The 23,803-nt window shown below is 44.2% G+C and overlaps 1 protein-coding gene across 2 annotated transcripts in view; it reads right to left on the minus strand.

Moving 5' to 3' along the window:
• Positions 1-1,539: 1,539 nt before the first annotated feature.
• Positions 1,540-23,803, minus strand: part of LOC119171685 (uncharacterized) — a 39,135-nt gene continuing 16,871 nt past the window's right edge. For both annotated transcript variants that reach the window (XM_037422494.2, XM_075892254.1), the window contains one exon: positions 1,540-3,859. In XM_037422494.2, coding sequence (XP_037278391.2) covers positions 1,678-3,831 — 2,154 coding nt within the window. In that variant the 5' untranslated portion in view covers positions 3,832-3,859 and the 3' untranslated portion in view covers positions 1,540-1,677. The remainder of the gene's footprint in view (positions 3,860-23,803) is intronic.

Consider the following 23,803-nt stretch of genomic DNA (forward strand, 5'->3'; position numbering starts at 1 on the left):
CGCCAGACATTCACAATAACAGCGTAAACATTTTAGCTGATCGCGCTGTGGACAGGTAATGCCATCTAGCGAGCATTATGGGCCATCGGGCAGGTTCGGGCAAATGATTACGTCACACGTTAAAGCACACTTGGCTGGGTTTCAGTTGTTATATTATGGTTTCTTCGTAACTAAAAATTATTTGCCAATTTGTTGAGCATTCCAGCTATCGGGCCCGTGACAAGAGTGTCTCAGAAATATAAAAGCACCACTATCCTGACATGGTCAAAAGATCGCTGGAGTTGGCCTTTAAAGGCATGAACATACAAAAACAAGAGACGACTGTGTAGTGTGAAAAAATACGAAACTTCACGAAGGCACACGCCTCTTGTTTCGAGCGAGCCCTTCACAACTCTAGCGACCCGTGACAAGAGTGTCTCAGAAATATAAAAGCACCACTATCCTGACATAGTCAAAAAATCGCTGGAGTTGGCCTTTAAAGGCATGAACATACAAAAACAAGAGACGACTGTGTAGTGTGAAAAAATACGAAACTTCACGAAGGCACACGCCTCTTGTTTCGAGCGAGCCCTTCACAACTCTAGCGACCCGTGACAAGAGTGTCTCAGAAATATAAAAGCACCACTATCCTGACATAGTCAAAAAATCGCTGGAGTTGGCCTTTAAAGGCATGAACATACAAAAACAAGAGACGACTGTGTAGTGTGAAAAAATATGAAACTTCACGAAGGCACACGCCTCTTGTTTCGAGCGAGCCCCAACTCTAGCGACAGTAGCCTCTTTTACAAAAAGATCCCTCTTATCTCCGAGACCAGCGCTCAACACCAACCTCTGGAGACTGACGAAATAGGGTAACAAGGGGCTCATCATAGTCCACAACGGCGAAGAGAACGAAGGGGGTAGGTACACTGCTGAGTCATACCCCTGACACACAGGCACTCAGTTCTTTTAGATAAGGGGACACCTTTTGGAAAAGCATTTCATGCACAATAACACGTCAAAGGAGTACCCCCTCTTGGCAAAGTTCTGTTGCAAGGATGCAGATATCTCATCTACTTTTGAAATGTGCATACTGCATGCACAACTCTGCAATTTCAACGAAGGCTCCCTGTGCAGTGAATCTCCTTTGGGGCTTTTGCAAGTATGTGTAATCCCCCCCAAAAGTACAATGTTGAGACATTATCACGTCCACCCCGTTGCTGAATTACAGCAGTGTCGGTTGCATTGTCAATGGTGTAAAGCATTGGAGTGTGCCCAACGGGCACCTCTTCAGTTTTCCACATTCATCTGAGGAACTACAGGCAATGGAAGAGTAATAAATGGCATTTACTGCACAGCATAATACTTTTCCCACAGCTGAGCCCGAATGAAAGCTGCTGAAACTGTTCCAGGGGGTATCAACTGGGACTAGAAATGGTTTCTTTTTTTTTTAGAAGAATTTACTAGAATAAAGATTAAAACAAAACTGAAAATGCGCAGGGGCCACGCTCGCTTTGAAGCAGCGGACGCCACCACGAGTCCAGATGAGCGCATAGACTCTTTCATGGTGTTTGAACTATGTTTAATGAGCGACAGATAGACACAGTGCAATGCAGAGAGCAATGTTTACAGGAAAGGGACGACCACAGAGTGAGTGTTACACGACAAGGCCTGGTTAGATGGAGTGCAGATAAGTGATCAGTAGCGACGACGCTTCGGGTCTCGATCAGCATAGTCATCGGGGCGCCTGCCATCGTCGGCCGGCATGCCATAGTGCTGCTGTGGTGGTGGTTGCTGTTGGTCGAAGCGAGACACACGAGTGCCACTGTCATATGAGCTGACGAATGTGGCCCCCTCAATGGCAGCTGTTGGCGCCTTGGTCGGGACTGCGGCAGCGGCTGCCATTGGGTCAAGCTGCTGCTGTTGTGGCGGCGCCATCTGCTGCATACTGGCCGCTTGCTGAGCCGCCTGCTCTCGGCGAGTGAAACCGAGAATGTCCTCCTCGCGCTGGCGCAGCAGCATCTCTTCCTGGCGGCGCATCTCTTCACGGCGTTTATGCTCTGCATGGCGCATTTCTCGCTCATGTTGGAAGATCTTGTTCTGCTCCTCCATGATGCGGAGCTGCTCCCGCAGCAGCCGGGTTTCGTGCTCGTAGCGGTAGTACTCCATCTCTTCCTCAAGCTTGCGCCTTTCATCCTCCATTTCACGATCCAGAAATTCGCGCTTCTGCTTCTCAAGCTCAAGCAGTTTCTTCCAGCGGCTGGAGAACTCGTACTCGAAGGTGCCAGGCTCAGCAAAGCGAGGACCAATCTCCCGCTCCTTAAGGTACTGTGGGTTGTTTTTGTTGATGTTCTTTTCCGGAAATCCATCTTCTTCGTCACGCAGATCTAGAGGCTCTACGAGCACAGGCCGAGGGGATGCGGTGAGCAGCAAACAGCTTTGAGAAGCCTTCTTGAGTGCAGCCAGAGCACTTGTTTTGCGTGCAAACTCCACTATGCCTTCGCCCACAGAGCGCCCTCTGTCGTCCACAATGACCACGGCACGGTCAATCTCACCAAAGATGGAGAATGCATCTTCCAGCAGCTCATTGGAAACAAATGGGCTTAGGTTCTTGACCTTCAGTGATGAGCCCTGCGTGGCAAAGCGCACCTGCAGGTAGCGACCTTCATGAGGAGTGTTGTCCAGGGCAGCCTTGGCCGCCTCTGCTTGGTGCCTTTGCTCGTATTTGATAAAGCCAAAGCCCTTCTGGGCATGCAGGAACACCTCAAGCAACTCTCCGTATGCGCCAAATATTCGACGGAACTCTTCTTCTGTCATGTTGTTGCCTAGGTTGCCCACAAAGAGTCGGCAACGTGCCCCACTACGCTTTACAGGCTGAGGATATGGGGGAGGCATTGGTGGGCCCTGGCCAGGGGGACCACCAAATGGACCCTGCTGCTGCTGCTGCTGGTGCTGCTGCTGCTGCATCTGCTGAGAGTGCTGAGGGCCAGGAACACCAGGAGGCATGCCCTGCTGCCCACCTTGGTCTGGTTTCTGCTGCGTTGCATATCTAACATTCAGCCGGCGACCATTCTTCTCTGTGCCATTAAGGGCGCGCAGAGCCTTCTCTGCTTGTTCATGCGTCTTAAACAGCACAAAGCCAAACCATTTGGTCTTGTTTAAGAAGATGTCACGCACTTCACCATGCTCTTCAAACATCTTGCGGAACGTTTCGTCGTTCATCATGTTTGACACGTTGGATACAAAAAGCTTGCAATTCTCAGCATGTTCGCCACCTGGCTTGCTTGCAGTGTTCGTTGCATCTGCTGAATTGGGCGTCGTAGCAGTGGGTGTGCCCTGGCCACCTGAAGCATTGATAACTGGCTGAGAGTTCTGGTTGGCTACCGGAGAAGGTGGCTCTACTTTAGCCACCGGCTTTGGTGGAGTTGCTTGCTGGTTCGGTGCCTGGTCTTTCGTCTGCGCTTGAACAGGTGCAGGCTTCTGTTGCTGCACGGGTGTTTTCTGCGGCTGACTGTTGTTCACTTGCACTGGTGCCTGCTGGGGGCGAGGTGTTTGCTGCGGAGACTGCTGTTGCTGTTGAGTTTGACGGGGAGACTGTTGCTGCGATTGCGGTGAAGGCTTGGAAGGCTGGGATGATGATCTTGGCTGCTGTTGAGGTGGTGGCATGGACTTTGACTGGTATCTGTTGTCTGGATGGCTCTGGGTATGTGGACTGCGTGAGCCATCATGTTGGCCGTAGTGGCTGTTGCGCTCATCATACGAACGGCCACTGCCACCATAGCCGCGGTTCCCTCCACCGCCATACGGTGAGTGCCGCGGTGGGTAAGATGATGATCCACGTCTTCCAGACATCTACCTTCGCTATCGGCACACGAAACCTCTGCAGACACGGTGATGAAAAAAAGACAACATTGCGGCAAGCAGCAAAATTCAAACTACACGTGTGCGTAACTGCGTCTGCACGCCAGTTCAGCATGCGCTGCCCAATTAGACAATGAGGCAGCAAGAGCTCAACTAGACAATGACGAACAACCAGTTGTCAATGCGAGCTTTTAAAATTTTCACAACGCACATATACACGTTCGCAAATCGAATCTTGCATAAGAGGACTTCACGAGGTCGTTAATGTGCAGAACCTAGATGTGTTTTGCATATGTTATCTGCAAGCAAATGCTGCAAAGAAACTGAGTGCATAACTTCTTATAACTGAAGAAGAGAAACAACCATCCATTTGGCAATGAACAGCGGAGATATATAGCACGGTAACTTCATAAGGCAGCATTTATACCACTGCTGAAGCAAATATTCAAAGGTGCGCATGTCGCCTCGCATAATACATGAATTACGGAAAAACCAAAACGCATATGTTGCTTAAGCGCAACAACGTCGTGTGTTGGGACCATATGTAATAACATTGAAAGAGACACACAACCAATTTTTATGGTACCTGTTTTCTACAGTCATATATGTGAAATCGATGAATGGTTTAGTGCAAAACCACATAAAAACATTTCATTTAATCAGAATTTTTCTATATGCAGTGCTGATCGATTTAAAAACATTTCATTTAATCAGAATTTTTCTATATGCAGTGCTGATCGATTTGTAAATGCAACAAATGCAGCAAACGAAAGTCGGCGAGCGCGATAACGATTATACATTGGTGACCTAGTGAGAACCATGGAGGAAGGAAAAACTAAGGAGAGGCCCTATCCTATCCCAATGCATTGCGAGAAGTGTGGCGGAAGTGACGTCAAACTTATGGGGCAAACAAAACAGCAGACGCTCCACGGCGTGCTTTCAGCGCAGTTTCTCTTATATAGTCCCGGCGTTAACGCGTATTGTATGGTTTGCATGCAGTAAAATGATGCCAGCACACCTTTCCCAGACAGTTCGTGCATGGCAGGCCCGAGCGCGGCGTGCTGAAATACTTCGTAGGGTGTTTTCGTTCCAACGGCACGGAAAGCACCGGTACGTGTCGTAATCAAAATCATTCAGTTCCTGCATAATCGTATTCGAACTGACCCGGCAGTGACTTACGCGTTCTACTAGCCGTAAGGATTTTTTTCCCCTCTCTTAGCCAGATTTCCCGATCTTCGGGTCGATTAGCAGTTCTTTGCTCGCATATAGTGTCAGTGTGGCAATGCACTATTTTGAGAGCTTGCTTCGTAGCTATTACGTGCAACGCCAGCCTAGTACTTGACGTACCTCAGGTTGGTAAGATAAGAAGGCACCACTGGATTGCATACGCGATCGTGCACGTAAAGTGTGCAATTCCAGTACGCGCACACAGAACACGCAGCGAGCGCACACCCTATAACACATACACATTTAGTCCAATAAAAGTTTATTGTCCTTTCATATGAACCACACAACTTCTGAAAACGCGACACAATGCCTGCAACACCAAAAACGAAAGTTCGCGCGTGTTCTGGCTCAGTTGACGCAATGAGTAAGAGCCAACGGAGCGTACAGCTGAGAGCTCCGCATGCAAATACCATGCATTATGGATCAACAGTGAAGCAAACATACGTGAAAAGTGCCACCAGGTACATCCGGCGGTGCACGGGATTCGCACCGAGTATACACTACAGCTGGGCATCGCACAGCTTTCCTAAAACAAGCAAAAGAAGCAGCCCTCGTGCATTGACTCGCTGCCGGCAGAGAACACTGCTCTCAAGGCCGCTGCGGCGACTGGTCGCCGGAAATCGCGAAGTGTTTATCTGCTTCTCTGCTAGGAGGTAGTGCGGGTGTTTGCGATGCGGCGCTTTCCCGAATATGACGTCATGGCCTCTCCTATACTTTTCCTTCCTACATGGTGAGGACTGTGTTGCAGCCATTTGTCATCGCATGTTGCAGCACTCTGCACAAGTGTGCAGATCACAGGCATGTACGATGGCCTTTCAGTTCCACTAGTTTCTATGATGCAGTGGTGGGAATGCCTTCCAGTATTTCGGAGCAGCTACCTCTGTGTTTGGAGCACACACAGGCTTTCCATAACACACAGAGTAAAAAAAATTAGTTCCAAGTTTAATGTTTCCTTAGTTTACATAAACATCATACAGAAGCACTAAGCTCAAAAATAACCAAAAGTAGGATTATGTACAGAAGCGGTGACATAAGATAGGGAAGGATGTTGCACTAACAAGCTGGCTGCAGCAAGAAGTTCATAGCAGCTAGCAGTGCATGCGTGCACACACACATTTAATGCTCGATACCGTAACACCTTGTAATGTGTCATTGTTAAAATCTTGTTAACACAGGAAACTTGCCAGGAATGTGGCTAACTGTGCACTAAACATAGTATACATTAACCACCAAATAGATATATGAGCGTGCACAGGGTTCTCCTTCAGGGGAGGGGGTTGGCAAAGGTTTTGTCACAGCACCCCCCCACCCTATCATGGCAACGTACGGAGGCTGACCTTATGCTCCCCTCTTTATCTATGAGGCTGGATTATACTCCCCTCCCTATATACGAGGCTCCCTATGTATGAGGCATTAATGCAACACACTAGCTGTCCTGGCAGCTGACAGAGGCGCGTTTGGGCTGTGGCGTCATGAAAGCGTGTGCCAGTCTAGCTGTCTCAGTTCCCACGTACCACAACACTCAACTTTGCAACAGCGAACTGTTTTCGTTTCTGGAAAGTGGTGCTCACTGAACACGGTCTCACATGATTGAGGTGGCAGCGATCGACACCTCAGCGCTCTGAAGAGAGTTGCCAGCTATTAAAAGCATGCACTACGCTTAAAGCGGCGCTATGCCACACACGGGGGCTTTTTGCTGACAGTAAGGCATATTGGTGTGTTTTTCAGTAGTTGCCGCATCACCTTTGTTTTTTGCAAATGGTAACAAGAAAAGACACTGCTGCAATCGTGCAGAAGTCAAACGTTAACATCACCTTCGGTTGCAAAACCACCTTGTGGCGCAGTAATGGCAGAAATTAGCAAAAAGACCTTTTTGGAGCGGTATGGCACAGTAATTTCAAATTGGTGCAGGTTTCCCACCACTGCATGATGACAGCACTGCTTCAACACCACAACACTCAACTTTGCAACAGCGAACTGTTTTCGTTTCTGGAAAGTGGTGCTCACTGAACACGGTCTCACATGATTGAGGTGGCAGCGATCGACACCTCAGCGCTCTGAAGAGAGTTGCCAGCTATTAAAAGCATGCACTACGCTTAAAGCGGCGCTATGCCACACACGGGGGCTTTTTGCTGACAGTAAGGCATATTGGTGTGTTTTTCAGTAGTTGCCGCATCACCTTTGTTTTTTGCAAATGGTAACAAGAAAAGACACTGCTGCAATCGTGCAGAAGTCAAACGTTAACATCACCTTCGGTTGCAAAACCACCTTGTGGCGCAGTAATGGCAGAAATTAGCAAAAAGACCTTTTTGGAGCGGTATGGCACAGTAATTTCAAATTGGTGCAGGTTTCCCACCACTGCATGATGACAGCACTGCTTCAACACCACGTCTTTTACATTGTTATAAACATGGCATAAATTGGGATGCCATATGAAATATAAGCACGAATTATGTTGTGCAAATGCAACAGCATACTAGGCACAGCAGTGCGAAGGACTTTGTGCAGGCTCAAGACTTCTGCACCAGGCACTGCAGCTTACACGCGTTTCAACACAAATACTATTTATATCGCAAAAGGCATGCTATACTATGTTCACATAAATTACGGACTTTCCTTCACCACACGGACTTACTAACATTCTGGCTGTATAAAACGTGACATTGCACCTTGACTAACAATGTGCAAAACAATTTTTTGTGACGACAGCGCTGCAAAAAAATTGGGAAAGAAGGTTCATTGACACTATGAGATTTCTCTAACAAACCATTATTCTATCATTAGTCATCCATCATAAATATTTGGTTGATTTATCTGAATTAGCCTTAAGCCATATTGTTTTTTAAGCTTGAGCTTCATTTCTTGTTAATATGACGGCGACGCACAAGTGTGAACAAGATGCACAACACCAGACGTTGTGATCCACGTATAGTGCTCGCACATTGCAATAAATGACCATGTGGAAGGTGAACACTGAACGTCTGCAAGAGAAGGCATTAGACAAGGCAAAAGTATTTCGCGACAGAGAAAGGTTTTTGTAGCTGATAATTGACAAAGATTTAAACTAAATAGTTTGGAAATGTCAATAAATGAAGCTTACGCCACATTGGTTCCAGTAGAGAATTAGCTTCAGTTCCACTTTTCATTATTATAAAGAAATTATACTGGGGTTTTAAATTTAGGACCATCAATGTTAGTCAAGTTTACACAAGAATGCTGATGGGACAAGGCTGCATGGCTATGACTTTACAACCCACAAAATTATTAGCACATTTTCAATGTGCACGACATCTCTCCCAAACCCCAGAGTTGTTATTCATAGCTAGAAAAAAATACCAACAAAAATTGCAACAACCCTTTAGCTTTATGACTCCAGGTGACGACACGTTAGACCACTGCAGTCACGTGCATGAGCTTAATTGCGCTAATGATTTTTCATGAAGAACAAATACTGAACAAAAAAAAAAAAAAAGTTGATGGGTGTGTTTTCCATACATGTGTGTAGACGATTTGTGCCCAGCAGTGTCTTTGCCATAAGGGTACATTTTAGACTATCCGCTCGAAATTTCGCACATTAACGATAATGCAGGGTCACATGCACCTCCTAGCACTTCCTCACATAGAAAGTGATTGTTCTACCGTTTCATGAAGGTAAACAGATCTGATTTCTAGCGTTGGCCCCTAACAGTCGGCAGCAATGCTGTGTCATGATTTTGGTTTTGCCGTGCCATTGCAACAGGTGTACACCAAAACTTGATTTGTATTTTTATTGGCACTCCATTGAAGTATCAAAGTTGATTTCCATCATTATTGAAGCCAGTCTTAGCTTGTTTATCACTGATCGTCACCAGGTATGCTTGTTCTCTTCGATTACAGAGGTTACTCTGAGCAACAAGCAGAGAAACTGACTTGTCATTTTAAAAAGAAAACCGAGACTCTCAGGTTATGAGTGCTGATGGCGATAAGGCGCTGTACATAGGCCCATGTTAAAAAATAACTGCACTCCGAAAACATTTCAGTGTTGAGGTACTATAATACCCAAAAACTTCTCTCTTTTCAGAACTTTCTTTCAAACAACAGATTCTGTCCATTGTATAACCACAGCTGCCCGGAAAAGACTTTCTACAAAAATTCGAGATGGAAAGGGAGAAACGAGGAGTAGGCACGAGGCAGCAGACTAGCTTCTTTCCAAATTCACTTCCCTTCTACAAAACGTGGAAAGCTTGTCTAAATTTCATTCAATGATGACAATTATTCTTTGTGCGCAGGAGCATATGTTGTTTCGTGCGGAAGTTAATTTTGTCTGAAGAGTGCCGTTTCTTCAGCGAGTTCGAAATTCATACTTGGAAGGGTAGTGCTAATGGACAACAACTAAAGGAAAGCACACTGACACATGAAACGAGTGGCCAGAGTGCTTTTGCCTGTGCGTCAATGTGGTTTCCTTTGATCCGAGTCCACTAGTGCTACCCTTTCAAGTATGAATTATTCGCCATTTATTCAGTGTGGCACACGGCCCGAACCTTGTGTTGGTACTCAACTTGCAGTCCTTCACTGATCGTTAGAAAACAACGAAATAGATAAGTGAAGGCAGCATCAATTTAGGACTATAACTGTAATACTACGAAAAATGTACTACACAGTGCTTACCAAATCACATATGCCTGTTAAATACAGAATTAGGCAATTGAGTCTTCAGAGATTATCTTATTCCATACTACACAACACATTTCAAAAGGCTGAATAAATGTGAACACCTGATAGCCGTCCTTCAACAGGTGAAAATAAAGAAGAGGAAAGGAGACGGCAGCTTTGCTACCTGCACTCCATACAACATAGCTCCGCAGAACATTTAATAATGTCTAACTTACAACCCTCGTTGATGGCCTGTTTCCCAGATGAATGTTCTTTCGTTGTTTGTATTCAACTTAGCCACTGAAAACAAGAGGCCGTGATGCTAACGGGCTGGGACAAGTTTCATTGCCAATATGCTGTGCTACGTTGCACTGCCTGAATTTATCCGAGTTCTCGGAAACTTTCGTTAAAAATAAACGTGAGCCGTGCAGCCTTTTTTTTTACATGACCTTTAAGTTCTGCTTTATGATACACATAAAAATGGCAAAATCTGAAATTATACTCCAAAAAATATTAACAAAAAGGGTGAGAAATGACTCCCCCACGCTTCCGCACTAAGCCACAGCCAGAAAAATGTTCAGTAGTTGTTACAGCTGCTTTATAAGAATGTAAGATTGAGTGGATGCTATACACAATGTAATTTGGCCAGCTACATCTTAAGTGCCCCAATACAGAATTTTGGTATATTCATGAGCAGGCACTGATTTGCTGCTATGTGTAACTTTACTTCCATCTAGGGGCCATGAACAATTTGCTACATCTTAAGTACCCCAATACGAGTTTTGGTATATTCATTAGCAGGCACTGATGTGCTGCTATGTGTAACTTTACTTCCATCTAGGTGCCATGAACAATTTCTGTAGACTATGAAGAATTTGGACATGCTTTTGCAAATTATTATTACAATTAATAATATTAAAATAATAATAAATGCTGAAGTTTAACATCCCAAAACCACCATATGATGAGATGAGGGCTCCGGTACTTTCACCCAACAGGGTTTCTTTAAAGGGGAACTCCGGTGCGTTTTCAACTATACTGAGGTAATGCTGTTTTCTAATAGTATTGGCGGCTCTGTCATCCATGATGGGTATCCGATGACGTCACAAGAATCTGTCGCCAATGACATCATGAGATCCGCTACAACCCGCCACGGCTGGCCAGGGTGTAAACATAGCTCACGTGCCTCGATCGTTTCATGCGCGAAAAGCAAGTTGGCGATGTCAGACGCGGAATCAAGCTGTGCCACGTGTCTGAACTTACCAGTGACAAGTTCAGCAATCATTGCAGCTACTATTTGAGTGCAGAAGCATAGTTTTTTTAATTTCAAACCTCCGACACCTGAAGCACCTGACATGCCCCGAATCAATTTCGTCGTTGCTCAATATTGTAAGACCCAACACGCTGTATGGATCTTACAAAACTGAACTCTGTTCGCGTTGTCACCTCGTAGAAGAAAGCATGCGCTGCATCTGTCTGCTAGGAAAGGCAGACTTTTTTGGAAAAAAAAAAAAAAATGTAAGCCCTGACATGATATACACAGGGTGGCCCGCATCTACAATTGTAATTCTAGAACCGGCTACCCATTTTAAATGTTTTCTAAAAAACTAAACGACTTATGGTCATATAATTTCGCACAAATCACCACGGTACCAACACGAACACATGTTCAAAGTTTTATTGAAAAGCGGTGAATAATAATAACAAAAAAAAAATGCCGGAGTTCCCTATTCAACAAGCACCTAAATCTAAATCCGAACCACTTCGCCTTCATCAAAAATTGGGATTAGCATGAGACAACTTTAATGCTACAGCCTTGGAATCAAAATTTTTCTACGAGTTGCATTTTTTCTAGATTCATTAGAACAGAATATCAGAGTGAGCAGCTTGACTCATGAACATTACATTTGAGCTCTAGCTTCTCATCGCATCCAATTAGTGGTAAAGGCTTGAGTACTAGCGTATTTTCAAGGCACACATCTGTGCTATACAAGGGCAGGTTAATTCTTACTACAGTAAAAATTCGGCAAGTCAGCCTGTGCGGCTTGCAGCAGGCAGGGTATAATGTAAAAAAATATTAGAGGGGAACGAACAACACACATTGCACAATAGAAAGGATTCGTGGATATATGAAGAAAGAAAAAAATATCACGAAAGTGTACAAACAGTGGATGCACTTCAGAGCTTGAGATTCCCACTGAAAAAAGAAAACAATGCTGAAAAGTTAAGCTCGTAAATGAAAAACAAATTTGAATGCGAGAAGGAAGTCGCCCAGAGTTCCTCAAATTGAAGTATTTATTCTACCATCCTTGGTGCAGTTCACACTCGTCCCACAAGCTTATTCAGGTGAAACTGAGCATAACTGCATTAGTATTTCGACTATGACATTTTTGCATGGTCTCTTACAGGCTGTATGATCAGGGTTTTATTGTACTTGTTTACAGTAAATTCTTTGCATTTTCAGCTGATAACTCTAGAAGTGTGTGCTTCCAAAACTAGTAAATTTTATGATACAGTGTTCTAAGTTAACCCTTTCCCTGTCGCTGACGTACTGGTACATTTCGCACCGAGAGTTAAAAATTTCGCACCACAGCATGTTGGCATGTTTAGAGTAACTACTAGTTGCCCGATCAGTAGAATTTCTTGCTAGAAGCATGTGCTTTTGCCAATCCAATGATGCTACTGGCTTGGACTGCTTTGGAGCAGACAAAAATGTGTTATGGAGCAGCAAAACTGGCTTTTGAAGCAGGTACTTGAAAGTAAATTTTAAAACACCTATTGTGTTCAGAAGAATTCCGTAAGCATGGCTTGTGTCGAGCAGACGTTTCAACAAGTGGTCTCGTCTTCCTCAGAACAAAACTGTTCTGTACTAGCCTTGAGAAAGACAAGTCCGCTTGTCAAAGCGTCGACCTGACAAAGCCCCTGTTCACGGATTTTTTCATTTCAAGGTTCTATCCCCCTTCCTGCTGTTTTTTTTTTTTAATACTGTGTTCATGACACAAGAATGATAAAATTACAATGTGCTGCACGCCATTCAAGCATAACAGAGTGAAAAAAGGAAAGAAAATCGTATCACCAATAGATAACCTGACCATACTTAAAAGACAAAGCCAATGATAAAATTTAAAACTATAGCACTTTATTATAATGTGACCGAAGATCAGTTGACTGCCGATTTTTCGGAAGCCAGATTTTTCAGACATGCTTGAAAATTCAGACGATTTCACGACAGCATCACAAGCTCTATGGACGTCTATGGACAAGAACATCTGAAATTTTCGACGCTGAAACTCTTTGCCGTCCAACTTTTCTGGCACTTCGCAGACATTCCAGGTATAAAAAAGCAATACAAACTCCCAACCTTTGCTATGTCTATGACCTCGTAGGCGTAAACAAGCGTTTTCAAAAGTCATTTGGTGTCACAGCATTGTCCGAAAGTCTGCTTTCCCATTATGCATGAGTGCTATGGGGTGAAGCAGATAAAAATTCAAAGAGCCAGTATTACCAAGGAGTGATGCGATGTCCTGCGGATAAGCACCATAAATGCCCGGAGGCGTGATGGCAGCAGACACGCCAGTAAAACGTACATTATGATAAGCATCTTCAGCGAACTGCTTTGGCATAGTGCACGCTTTTAATCGCGCACGCCATCGTCCACGCTGCTTTTCAGTGCGAATCAGCCAAGTGTGGCGCACAAAAGCGAGACAGCGCAAGCGCTTGCCTATGCAATCAAAGCAGCCCCCTGAGACAGCTTGCGTGCAGAACGCATGGGCTTCGTCTTTCGAACCACGCAGCTGTCGGTTCCACAGCAAACCACGGCATGTTCCCGAACTAAAGCAGCTCGCCACACCCGTGCACGATCAGGAACAAAGTGAGCATCAAGGACAATTTTTTATGACAAACCCCTGCATACAAAATCACCCCGGTAGGAACAGCATCGGCTGTGTAGGCGATATGTAGCACACAACTAGGAACGATCAGTCTCGTGTGGCAGCAAGTGCTACGCGTCGCCGGATAATTTTGTACAGTGGCGCATTTTGTAAGTACACACACGCATTGCAGATGTTCGGACAAGTATTCCTCTATTCTGCCACATCTTTTATGTTCTGTGTCATTTCCACATGCTCCCTGCGATAAATCTGCAACTTATTGCACGCTTCGCTGGTATCAGCGGCACTCGTCACGCGACGCATATTTGTGAATGGACGTCGGCATGCCCTGAATGTATTTACGGCAGCCTGAGCGTGCACCAAAATGCCCGATAAGTGTAATCTAACAAGCATTGAAGCTATCTCAGACGGGGCTGTGGCGATATGATTACTTGAGAGGAATAGAAAGTCGAATTTTTTTTTTTTCAAACACTTTCCTGGTCCCTAGAAAGTACAAAAATCGGGCGTTCTCTGTGTATCAAGCATCCATGGTCACAACAGTGACATTCGGTCCAGCTTTGCTTGGCTTGGCTCGGGCTGCATCTAACGCAGGTGCACCGCGATGTAATTTTAAACGAGAGAACCTCAAGTAGTTTCCTGCCTGAAAGCATGCCCTTTGGCACAGATTGGGCACAGACTCGCCAAATTTTGAGGAAATGTAGCAGCCAAGGCGATTTCGCGAAGTGTGACGCAATTGGCGCAGCCATAGCATAAATACCAATCGCTGTGTTAGTACAGTGCAATGCACTCACCCTACTCTACTGGAGAGCATGATTGCCGCACATGCAACTGTGGGCATAGTGGTTGTTCTCACTCATGTTTAAAGGGCCAGTAAACAGACTCAGACTTATCTTTTACACCAGCCGAACAAGCTCGCCAATTCGTACTGTACACTACCATGATCAGGTTTTCCAAATATTACAGCACTGCACGCCATGCAGACCCCCCAGTTAAAAAAATTCCGGTGCCTGACTGATCCCCCTTGTGCACACAGTGACTAACATGCGCACATGCAACTTCACATCAACTGAGAACGTCGATTGATATTTCGCCCTACGAAACGGGGCAGCACAGTTTCACGAGGTCATGCAGTTTCGGCCGCACGGTGCACATGTTCATTTTCTTATGCTGCCTTCTGCCATTTTGCAGAGCCAGAGATTGCCAGGAGGAGATATTGCCATAACAAAAGTCCCCAAAATGAACATGCGCCTCGCTACCGCTAGAGAAAAGGTGCTCCTCATACCGCACCTCCTCCTCACACCGATATAACATATGCTCATGTGGGGGAAACCTAGTTCAATCGCTTGCTTTGTAGCAATCCCGCATCAGTGATGTGTCACATTGCCAAAGTGGGCAGAGCCATGACATCGGACTACGCCGTCTACTTATGGCAGAGAAGGGCGGTGAGGCCGCGCAAAAATTTAAAATAGGCTGAAAGGAATGATCCATGCCTGCCAACAGAGGACGGGAGGGGGGTTTACCGACTAATTTGTAGCTGTGATGGATTTGCTTTTAAGCGACAAGCGTAATCATGTTTGGTCGCAATAAGTCAAATTGACTTGATAAGTTCGTTTCCCTCATTTCTGGCAAAAAAAAAACACACAAAGGAAAAACCACGAAAAACAAAATGTGGGAGGGCGGGTCTCCAAACGCAAACATCGCCATTGCGGTGTCATAATGGCTTGGAGTGGGCCATATATGACGTTGCCATTTATGATCGTGTTGAACGACCGATGGTTCTGTCCACAGCTGTTGTGGCAACAACAACCACATGCACTATAAAAGAGTGCATGCACTGGTCGCACGCATACTTTAAAGCCTCGAGCACGCTTCTCTAAATCAGCCTTCGTACAACGGTTTCGGTACTTAAGCCTATATCACACACCACGATTGGGAAAAGTGCTCACAACATTCGAATTTCGGCCCAATGGACACATGAATTTGCCAGGGGAATTTCACGAATTCGTATCTGTCGCAGTTTCACATCACTGAGACTACGTTTAGATTAACGCTTCTCAAATTCAATTGTAATAAAATGCGGTGGACTCGCAAAAAGCACGGAAAGGACTGACATACATTTTTGAGAATGAGGCCAGATCTCGCACACAAATTTTGATTTCCGGGAGTCTTCCGGACAATGTGGGAGACTTGGCAGGATGTGATGATGGTAACACCACTACTTATTGTTCTTTTCTATTTTTGTGGCTTCCGCAACTAGCTGCGGCAATGCGCCCTAGCCGATCGCGGATGCCACACTATTATACTAATTTTTAAATTTTTTTTCTACATTTTTCGTAAAATTCCAGGCAAGATTCGTAAAATCTTAAGTGCAGTTGAAATTTGTACTTTGTACGGGAAAATTGGAAAAGTTGGCAGGTACGATGATCTAACTTCTGAAACTTCATTGTAGCACGAATTCGAAAAAATTTTTTGTGACAGCATGTTCGCATAGCAAAAGTGCACATACTTCCCTTCAATACAATTTTTTGACCCCCACCCCCCTTGTATTCAATTGGCATGTCTGCGCAGCTGTCAACCTTGGGGTTGCGTGCCATTTTCTCTTTAAATGACCAAAACATGACAAAAGCAGATTTTGCCAGTTCGCTGTGGTATATAAGGTTTCTGCAGCATATAAGGTTGTACTCCCTTTCTATTGATAAGAATTGCCATCACTTCAAAGCATGCTATTTCACTGCGTTTCAATCTAGCTTTCTTGATATTCCCAAAACCAAGCTGACATGAGGGTGCGTCATTGCCCCATACACCAGACAGTGAATGTGAAAAAGTGTCATGAACCACCCCTTGTTGCCACAAAAACGCATCCTGCAGATAGCAGATGCTTCCATGAACATCTCTGCCAAATATTGCAGTCGTGCACGACAATGAGAGTTAATGAGCAGAACATCAAGGCGCTATTTCCTCAGGTGCCCGATCTTCTTTCAACAGAGACGCATCCCATGCTTTGCAGCTACTAGCATCCATATACGCCAATGGCCAACATTAATTAGGAGTTGTGTTTGGATCAGAAGCCCTCATTGGCACAGGACACTCTGAATTAACAGAAAAACAGTGCCAGATACATGACGCGTCTTTGCAGCTGCATATAAACAGCAAAAGCATAGTCTAAGCCATTCTTTTGTTTACTGCTGCTTTAACAAACTGTAAAAGAAACACATGCTTCATGACCGAGTGACACCTTTAGTTCACACGAGTATGACAAAATCACCGACGCGTTGACAAACGCTTGACAGAGGTAATTACTTTTCCTGGGTAGGCCACCCGAAGACAACCAATGAACGGGTGTCAAAGGAAAGTTTTAGCCTATCTTGTGCCTTCCCGTGCAAATAACTCTCACTGCTTTTTGGTATACAGTCTTTTTCCTTGTTTGCCAGATGACAAATTGCACACGCGCCAGCGAAAACACAGCAGCAACTGCGTTAGGAATGGCACCTTTTGCCCACCACGTGAAAACAACAACCGACAGCAGCACCACCGCATTTTCGGGACGCATGTCTGGTGTAATTGGTCTATAGTAAAAATGCACGAGCACTGGAGACGAATGTGGTCAAAGAAGAGATGAAACGAGCCAGCCGTCTCCGTTGCATGAGCGGTGCATGCAAAAACACCCATGTGCAGGGCTTAATGTCGACTGCTTCTCAGGCAGAAGTGAAACGATCTGTCTTCGCTTTGTTTATTTAGCAAAGGGGGTGCCGAATCACTCAAACCACAATGACGAACAATGATTGTTGCGGTCGCTAGCACTATCTCGGCAGGCAGCACGAAAACCCCTTTGCTCCTGCAGTACATTAGCGTTTCGTAGAGCTACGGGAGATCAAATCAAAAAGCATCGGTTGCTAGCCTTACTTCCAATAACAATGAAATCACTTGCTATTGCACTCACTGCTTCACCCTTGAGGGCAAGCTGATTTTTTCTCGTGCAGTCAGCAGCAATACAGAGAGAGCACCAGGTGGTGATAGCCCATACAGACGTGCCTCACCACGAATGACAGTGCTACATGAAGGCACCAAAGACTGCTTGGAGCTGTTTCAGCACAATGGTGCAAATGGCACAGCACTTTCACCTCTATACAACTGACAAACATGCTATACACTTGCAGCTGTACAAGATCTGCTGTACCACCACCAAACTTAGAAGCGAGGAGCAACAGTCTATGCCACATTGATGACTCAAACTGTGTGGCATAATAATGCTCAATAGCTCTTGGGCTGCAGATACTTTGAGCCAAGTGACTTTGCATTATGTCCCTTGCACAGTATCCCTCTGCTTCACAAAACACTGGACACAGAAATTGATAAATTAAGCAATAAAACTTGATTTGTAAATCAAACCTGAGTGATCAAAGATATTATAAAGGATGGTACTATGTCTAAATTAGGCCAGTGTTTTCACACACTAAAATTCTATCGAGAATTCAGATAATGCAGCACTGGAATCTGTCTACAGAGATGCAGGCAGGTTATCGATGTAGACCTTTTCGGCCCAATCATTTAAATATATGGTATCATGAGTAAATTAGAAATGATTGATTTAGTTTTCAGAGTGCTGCCTACATGCTTAAAAACCGTGCTTTCTTTTTTAAAGTTACTTGTTGCTAAGACAGTTCTATCATGAAGCAAAGATAGAAGTAATATTTTTCTTGTGCTGTTGACCTGTTGTTTCTATTTGAATAATTAATAGGCATGCAAGCCTGCCATCACTCGCACATTTTCATGTACACATGGCATTGCTCTCTGGTTTTTTCTTGCAGACTGCTTTCCGCATTTTGAACTCTCTGAAATCAGCAGGCAGATGATTCCACATGCAAACAGCGCCTTGCAGTGCATGTTCTATTTAAGAACCATGAAAATTGTTAAGTCACTTTGAAGGTTTCAAAGAGTTACTCTTATGAATTTAATAATAGCCATAGCACTGTTTTATTGTGTGTGCTTGCATATGCAGCAATTACGCTATATGCATGAGCCCAGCTCAGCAAATTTTCGCCATAATGTACAGAGTAAATATTTATGTATACACCCGACCTGCATAGCTGAGCGTCCAGTGAAGCCAATTCCATTTCATAGCTACAAACTCTTTAATGTCAAATATATCACTGCACTAAATGATAGTTCGTTTCGCAGCAGCCCCTTCCTCGAAGATGTAAACAAGGGCATGCCCTTTATTACATCAAGTTCGCTTCTAGAATACAGCTCTCTGCACCTTGCACTAATCACTCATACTTACAAGTTTATACAGATTAAAGATGACAACAGAAGTAGCTTTTGCTCTGATGCTAAAGCCACTAGGTTCAATATAAAGGTGCAGACAAATGTTTTCACAGTTTGGATCGTGCCACATCAGCATCTGCCATTTGATGATGAAAAGGCAGACAAATTACAGAATGCTTTGCTTAATCCAACTGCTTTTCTCGCTTGACGGCTTTGACGTGAGTGTGCAGACCTAGTCTTGGTGATCTACTGCAAAGAAGAGCACACTGAGTGGAGCAGCTATCGCTGGCTTGCATAAAAATTTCATATGTTACGGTGTTTCCACCTTGATTAGCCCTTGACCCTTGACTTTATTTTATATAGACAGATAATTGTTACTTGCTTACTTAGAGTTACTACACCCTCAAGAGCACGAAAATATTTTTTTCTTAGCATCCAATCAGTATACGAAAACATGTCTATGTCCTACATTTAGGACACCAGTGCTTTGTGGTTATAAAGCGAAATACGGAGAATTTAAATACACCTATTTATTTTTACTGTTAGTTCAAGCTATCGATGTGAAACTAACATACAAAAGCCCCGTATTAATTATAGCACCTAAACTGTCCAATAGCAAGTGTTTACGCTCGTGATACACAGCTTTTCAATGCACATTTAGAATGGCCACCACGTAATTATAGAACACTTTGGAATGGCCACCATGTAATTATAGAACACTTTGAAGGATCCAACATAATCAAAGATTGCCAAATCCTATTTTGTAGCACCAGAATTTTATTTTTGCCCATGTATGCAAGGGCAAGCTGATTGAACTGCACTTCCTTGTCATCTCCTAGCTCCATCACATACCATTATTATCTCTCATGAAATGAATTAAGATTCATTAAGTACTATTATCTCACTATTAGACACCCCTTACATATAAAAGTGATTTGGGCAGGTTTTACGACTAGAATAACAAGAAATCGGAAGCTTTTACAAGAGCTACACGTGTGGATTACCCTGAATGCATTCAGAGGTCTGAGAGCCACTGAGCCATGGTGTCCCATATTTAGAACGTGATTGTCTACTGCTGCAGGTGATACATTAGTGTTAGGGAAGACCTACTCTGTAAATAAGAAGTTAAACATCTTAGAAACAACATGAAAAAATATGAGAGCTACTGATATAAAGTAGTTAACCAGTAAGGTGTCATTTATTATTTGATTGCGGGGAGTGCCACCGTTATCACGTTCAGACATTTTGTTTTCTACCAAAGTTCCAAAGGCAACGACAAAAAAAAAAAAATACTACCTATGTTTGCGGAGGTGTATTCAGGATAGTTCAGACCCCATTTTCAATTTTCGACTTATGTCACAAATGGCAACAAAACTTCTTCCTTGCCCTTTTATAGGACACCAGGGCCGAAAGGGTTAAGTTGGATGCACAGAAGTCTACACCAATAAAGACACACTCTCGACTGTGACGCCATGAGCTGAACAGCTGATGCTTTTGACAGAGTGCACGAGAGTGAGACTATTTTACTTGCCCTTTTATAGGACACCAGGGCCGAAAGGGTTAAGTTGGATGCACAGAAGTCTACACCAATAAAAGACACTTTCGACTGTGACGCCATGAGCCGAACAGCTGATGCCTTTGACAGAGTGCACGAGAGTGAGACTATTTTAGTTGTGAAGGCAATCGGCTGTCGTGCTTCACTATAGAGAAGCAAATGAGACTTTACTTTGTTTAAAACAAAATAAAGCAAACATTATGCATGTTTAGTGCCAAACTTGGAACTTTAGGCTGGAAGGACCAAAATATGACTGTCAATATAGCACTGAAAGACATCAAGCTCTAACTTGTACAAAATAGCATTCGAAACACCTCACAAATTTTTCCGAGACAAAAGTAATTTGCCCCGAGCAGGGAAGTACACACGGTTACCCTACTGCAGGAAAAAACAAGGTTATGCATGCTATTGACATGGTGAGCCTAGTACAGTAAAGGCTTACTGCTTCTTGCCCTATCATTTTCTTTTTTTTTTGCAGTGTGAAATAAGTGGTATGATCCTATCAAGCTCCATATGACTATAATTATTGTCAATATCTATGATTTATAAGCATTGGAGCTATGCACATGGATGGCTTTTGCACCAGAGGTTACTTTACCCCATTTAGCAAAAGGTGGCATCGCTTACTAGCTATCATCATTTATTACTATGAATCAATATCACTCGTACATCTCCGATGTCGGCAACATGCCGTGGCTGTATGGTGCATGCATGTATGAACTGGTTGGCTGAATCAGTGAAGACAGTACACCGGGGCATGCACACCTATGCACTTGGCCACTTTCCAGAATATCTTTCGGCCGATCTGGAACAGCGAGCGCAAGAAGCAATGCAGGAATGAGAATGATAAAGCCTGTCAATCTGCATTATTCACTCCGAACCTGCACCAAGATGCAATTTTAGGAGTTTTTACGAGAAGGCAGCCAAAATTAAAACGTTAGTGTAATGAGATTATGACTACGACGCCGTCGCTGCTGGTTGATTATTGTTGGTTGGCATCGCAAGTGTAAAGCGGTACTGACAAAGTTTTGTGGTCAAGATAGCCTACAGGACCAATTCCCAAAAATATGTGTAAATACTGCAAAATATCAGCAAATATAGCTTAGAAAGTGTTTTAAATGAATTTTGAAGACACTGACAATCTCGACAGTCACCCCCACGGTGACTCCTCTACTTCCCTCACATCCACACGCTGCAGTCAATACAAGTTATGATGACATCATAGCCACCATTTTTCTTATGTCACATTTGCTTCAGCGGCAGCTGATCGGAAGTTCTTGAACACACCGCATGCATTAAAAATTTCGTGGCACTACTTCCTATTTTCTGTTTGAAAAACCTCTTCGTCCACGTCCTCATGCACCTCATGGTCCACATGAGGTGCATCACCTCATGTGGACCATGAGGCCTCTAAAACTGTTACAAGAGCTAAGATAACGATTCGCTCAAAAAGAAGGTCCGAACTGCTGATTACTGCACTTTAGTCCGTAAACTTGTCTTGCTTCTTGCGCGCTGTCAAGTTCCAGTCATCCTTAATATCATTGAAGCTTTTCAAATAAGCGAACTTAGCTCCTTCGGCCACATCATTTGTTGACGCAAAACGCCGATGCGAACATTGTAGCGCGGCAAAAGCTTGTTTAGCGGCAGCAGCGAAGACGTTGGCACATTCATAATCGCACGGCTATACTTCCGATGCACCGGCAATGGCAGCCAAAATCAATGCAGTTAAAAAAAAAGCAAGTAAAAAAAAAGCATCATCGTCATCTGTACCGATGAAGTCGCTGCTGTCCGAGATAGTGGCCGGAAATGCCGATAAGTCACAGAATTCACTGAGGCACCGTACGCACTTGTTAGTGGTCATGACGCACTTGAAGTAATCACCTGGCCCGCAAAGAACGTTCACAACACAGTTTTACTTGACGCCACTCCAAGTGCGTCATAATTTTTATCGCTACGTGCGGGTTAACGTTCAGTTAAACTCTCGAATGAGGATTTACCAGGAATGAAGTGAGAAGTGCACATGGCGCAAATGCGCAATGCCGAGTTCGTCCGAGTCCTGAACATCGGCATGTTGGCGATATCGATGTCACTATCGCTTTGTAGCTGGCAGCCGCTGCTTTTAGCGATTTTGATGCAAAAAGATTTAAAAAAAGTGTAGCCTCCAAGACACGTGTTTTGGAACCAAAAACACTAAAAATAAGTGACGAGGTGGCATATCTCGAAGGCCATACTTTTCAGGCTTGCATGCCATTGTGCGCTAACAACAAAGAAGGGAATGCGAACCACATGCGAACAGTGTACTGAGATTGCCCAGTCACTTCCTGTTCTCATTTCGGTGCTCTGGGCAATCGGTCTCTTGAAAAACATTATGTCTGCGCGCTAACACCTGCAGATCGCGAATCAAATGTACAGATGTAGCATGTACTGCGCAACAAACCAGATCAGCGCAATGACCCCCCCCCCCCCCCCCCCCCTTTTCGTCGCCTGCGCGCGAACAAGGAACGGAACTTGTTAGAACGCGGCCTAAAATTGATCAATATTTGCTAGGAAAAATGCCCTTTCTGGGCTTTGGCGCGGCATTCGATATAGCGGATGTCCCACTATGCAGGAGTTTGACATGCGGGTGCACCGGCCCCATACTTTTGCATGGGAAGTTCACGGAGATTTTCAACTGTTCAATATAGCCAATAATTTGATATATCCGAGTTTGATATATCCGGGATCGACTGTACATATTTATCCACCTCCATTTACTTGTCTTCCGGGGGCGCGATCTTGTACACGTTCAGCGAAGAAGCAAGTAAAGAGAAAGCACCCAGAAAAAGCCGATTGATGTGGGACATTACATTTACATTAAACACATTTTAATGCTTAAAATAAATGTAAAATTATAGTTGAACAGCACTATTAGGATTGTTTTCAAATCTTGAATTTAAAGACACCTAAAACAAGATTTGATATCTTAATCAGGTGTCAGAAGCACTGCAATAACAAGAAAAAACAGTGGTAGCACTATTGGCTATTCTCAAAGTGTCAGTAAGGGATTTGATTAAGCCAGACACTGCTGCTTAGCTTTAGCTTGCATTGAACGAGCACATACATTTCAGTCCAATCGTAACCGCTCAGAACTAGAATGGCGTCTGTATTAATTCTTTGCCTAGCACACGACAAAATGAGTGACAATGCCTCTTTTCCGGTTGTTTCCACGTCTGACAATCAGATGTGTACGCATGCACCTAGACTAATCTCATACAGCACAATAGAGCGTTCTATCTCAGAACATGTACAAAGCAACGCCCTAGCTTGGTCCTCATTGTTGGGCCCTAACGTCCAGAGACATGGTCTCATTGCCGGGACACACAGCTGCGCATTGTAGTAGCACTGGTGCCACAAA

The sequence above is a fragment of the Rhipicephalus microplus genome, chromosome 4 (genome assembly GCF_043290135.1).
Source record: "Rhipicephalus microplus isolate Deutch F79 chromosome 4, USDA_Rmic, whole genome shotgun sequence".
NCBI classification, from domain to species: domain Eukaryota; kingdom Metazoa; phylum Arthropoda; class Arachnida; order Ixodida; family Ixodidae; genus Rhipicephalus; species Rhipicephalus microplus.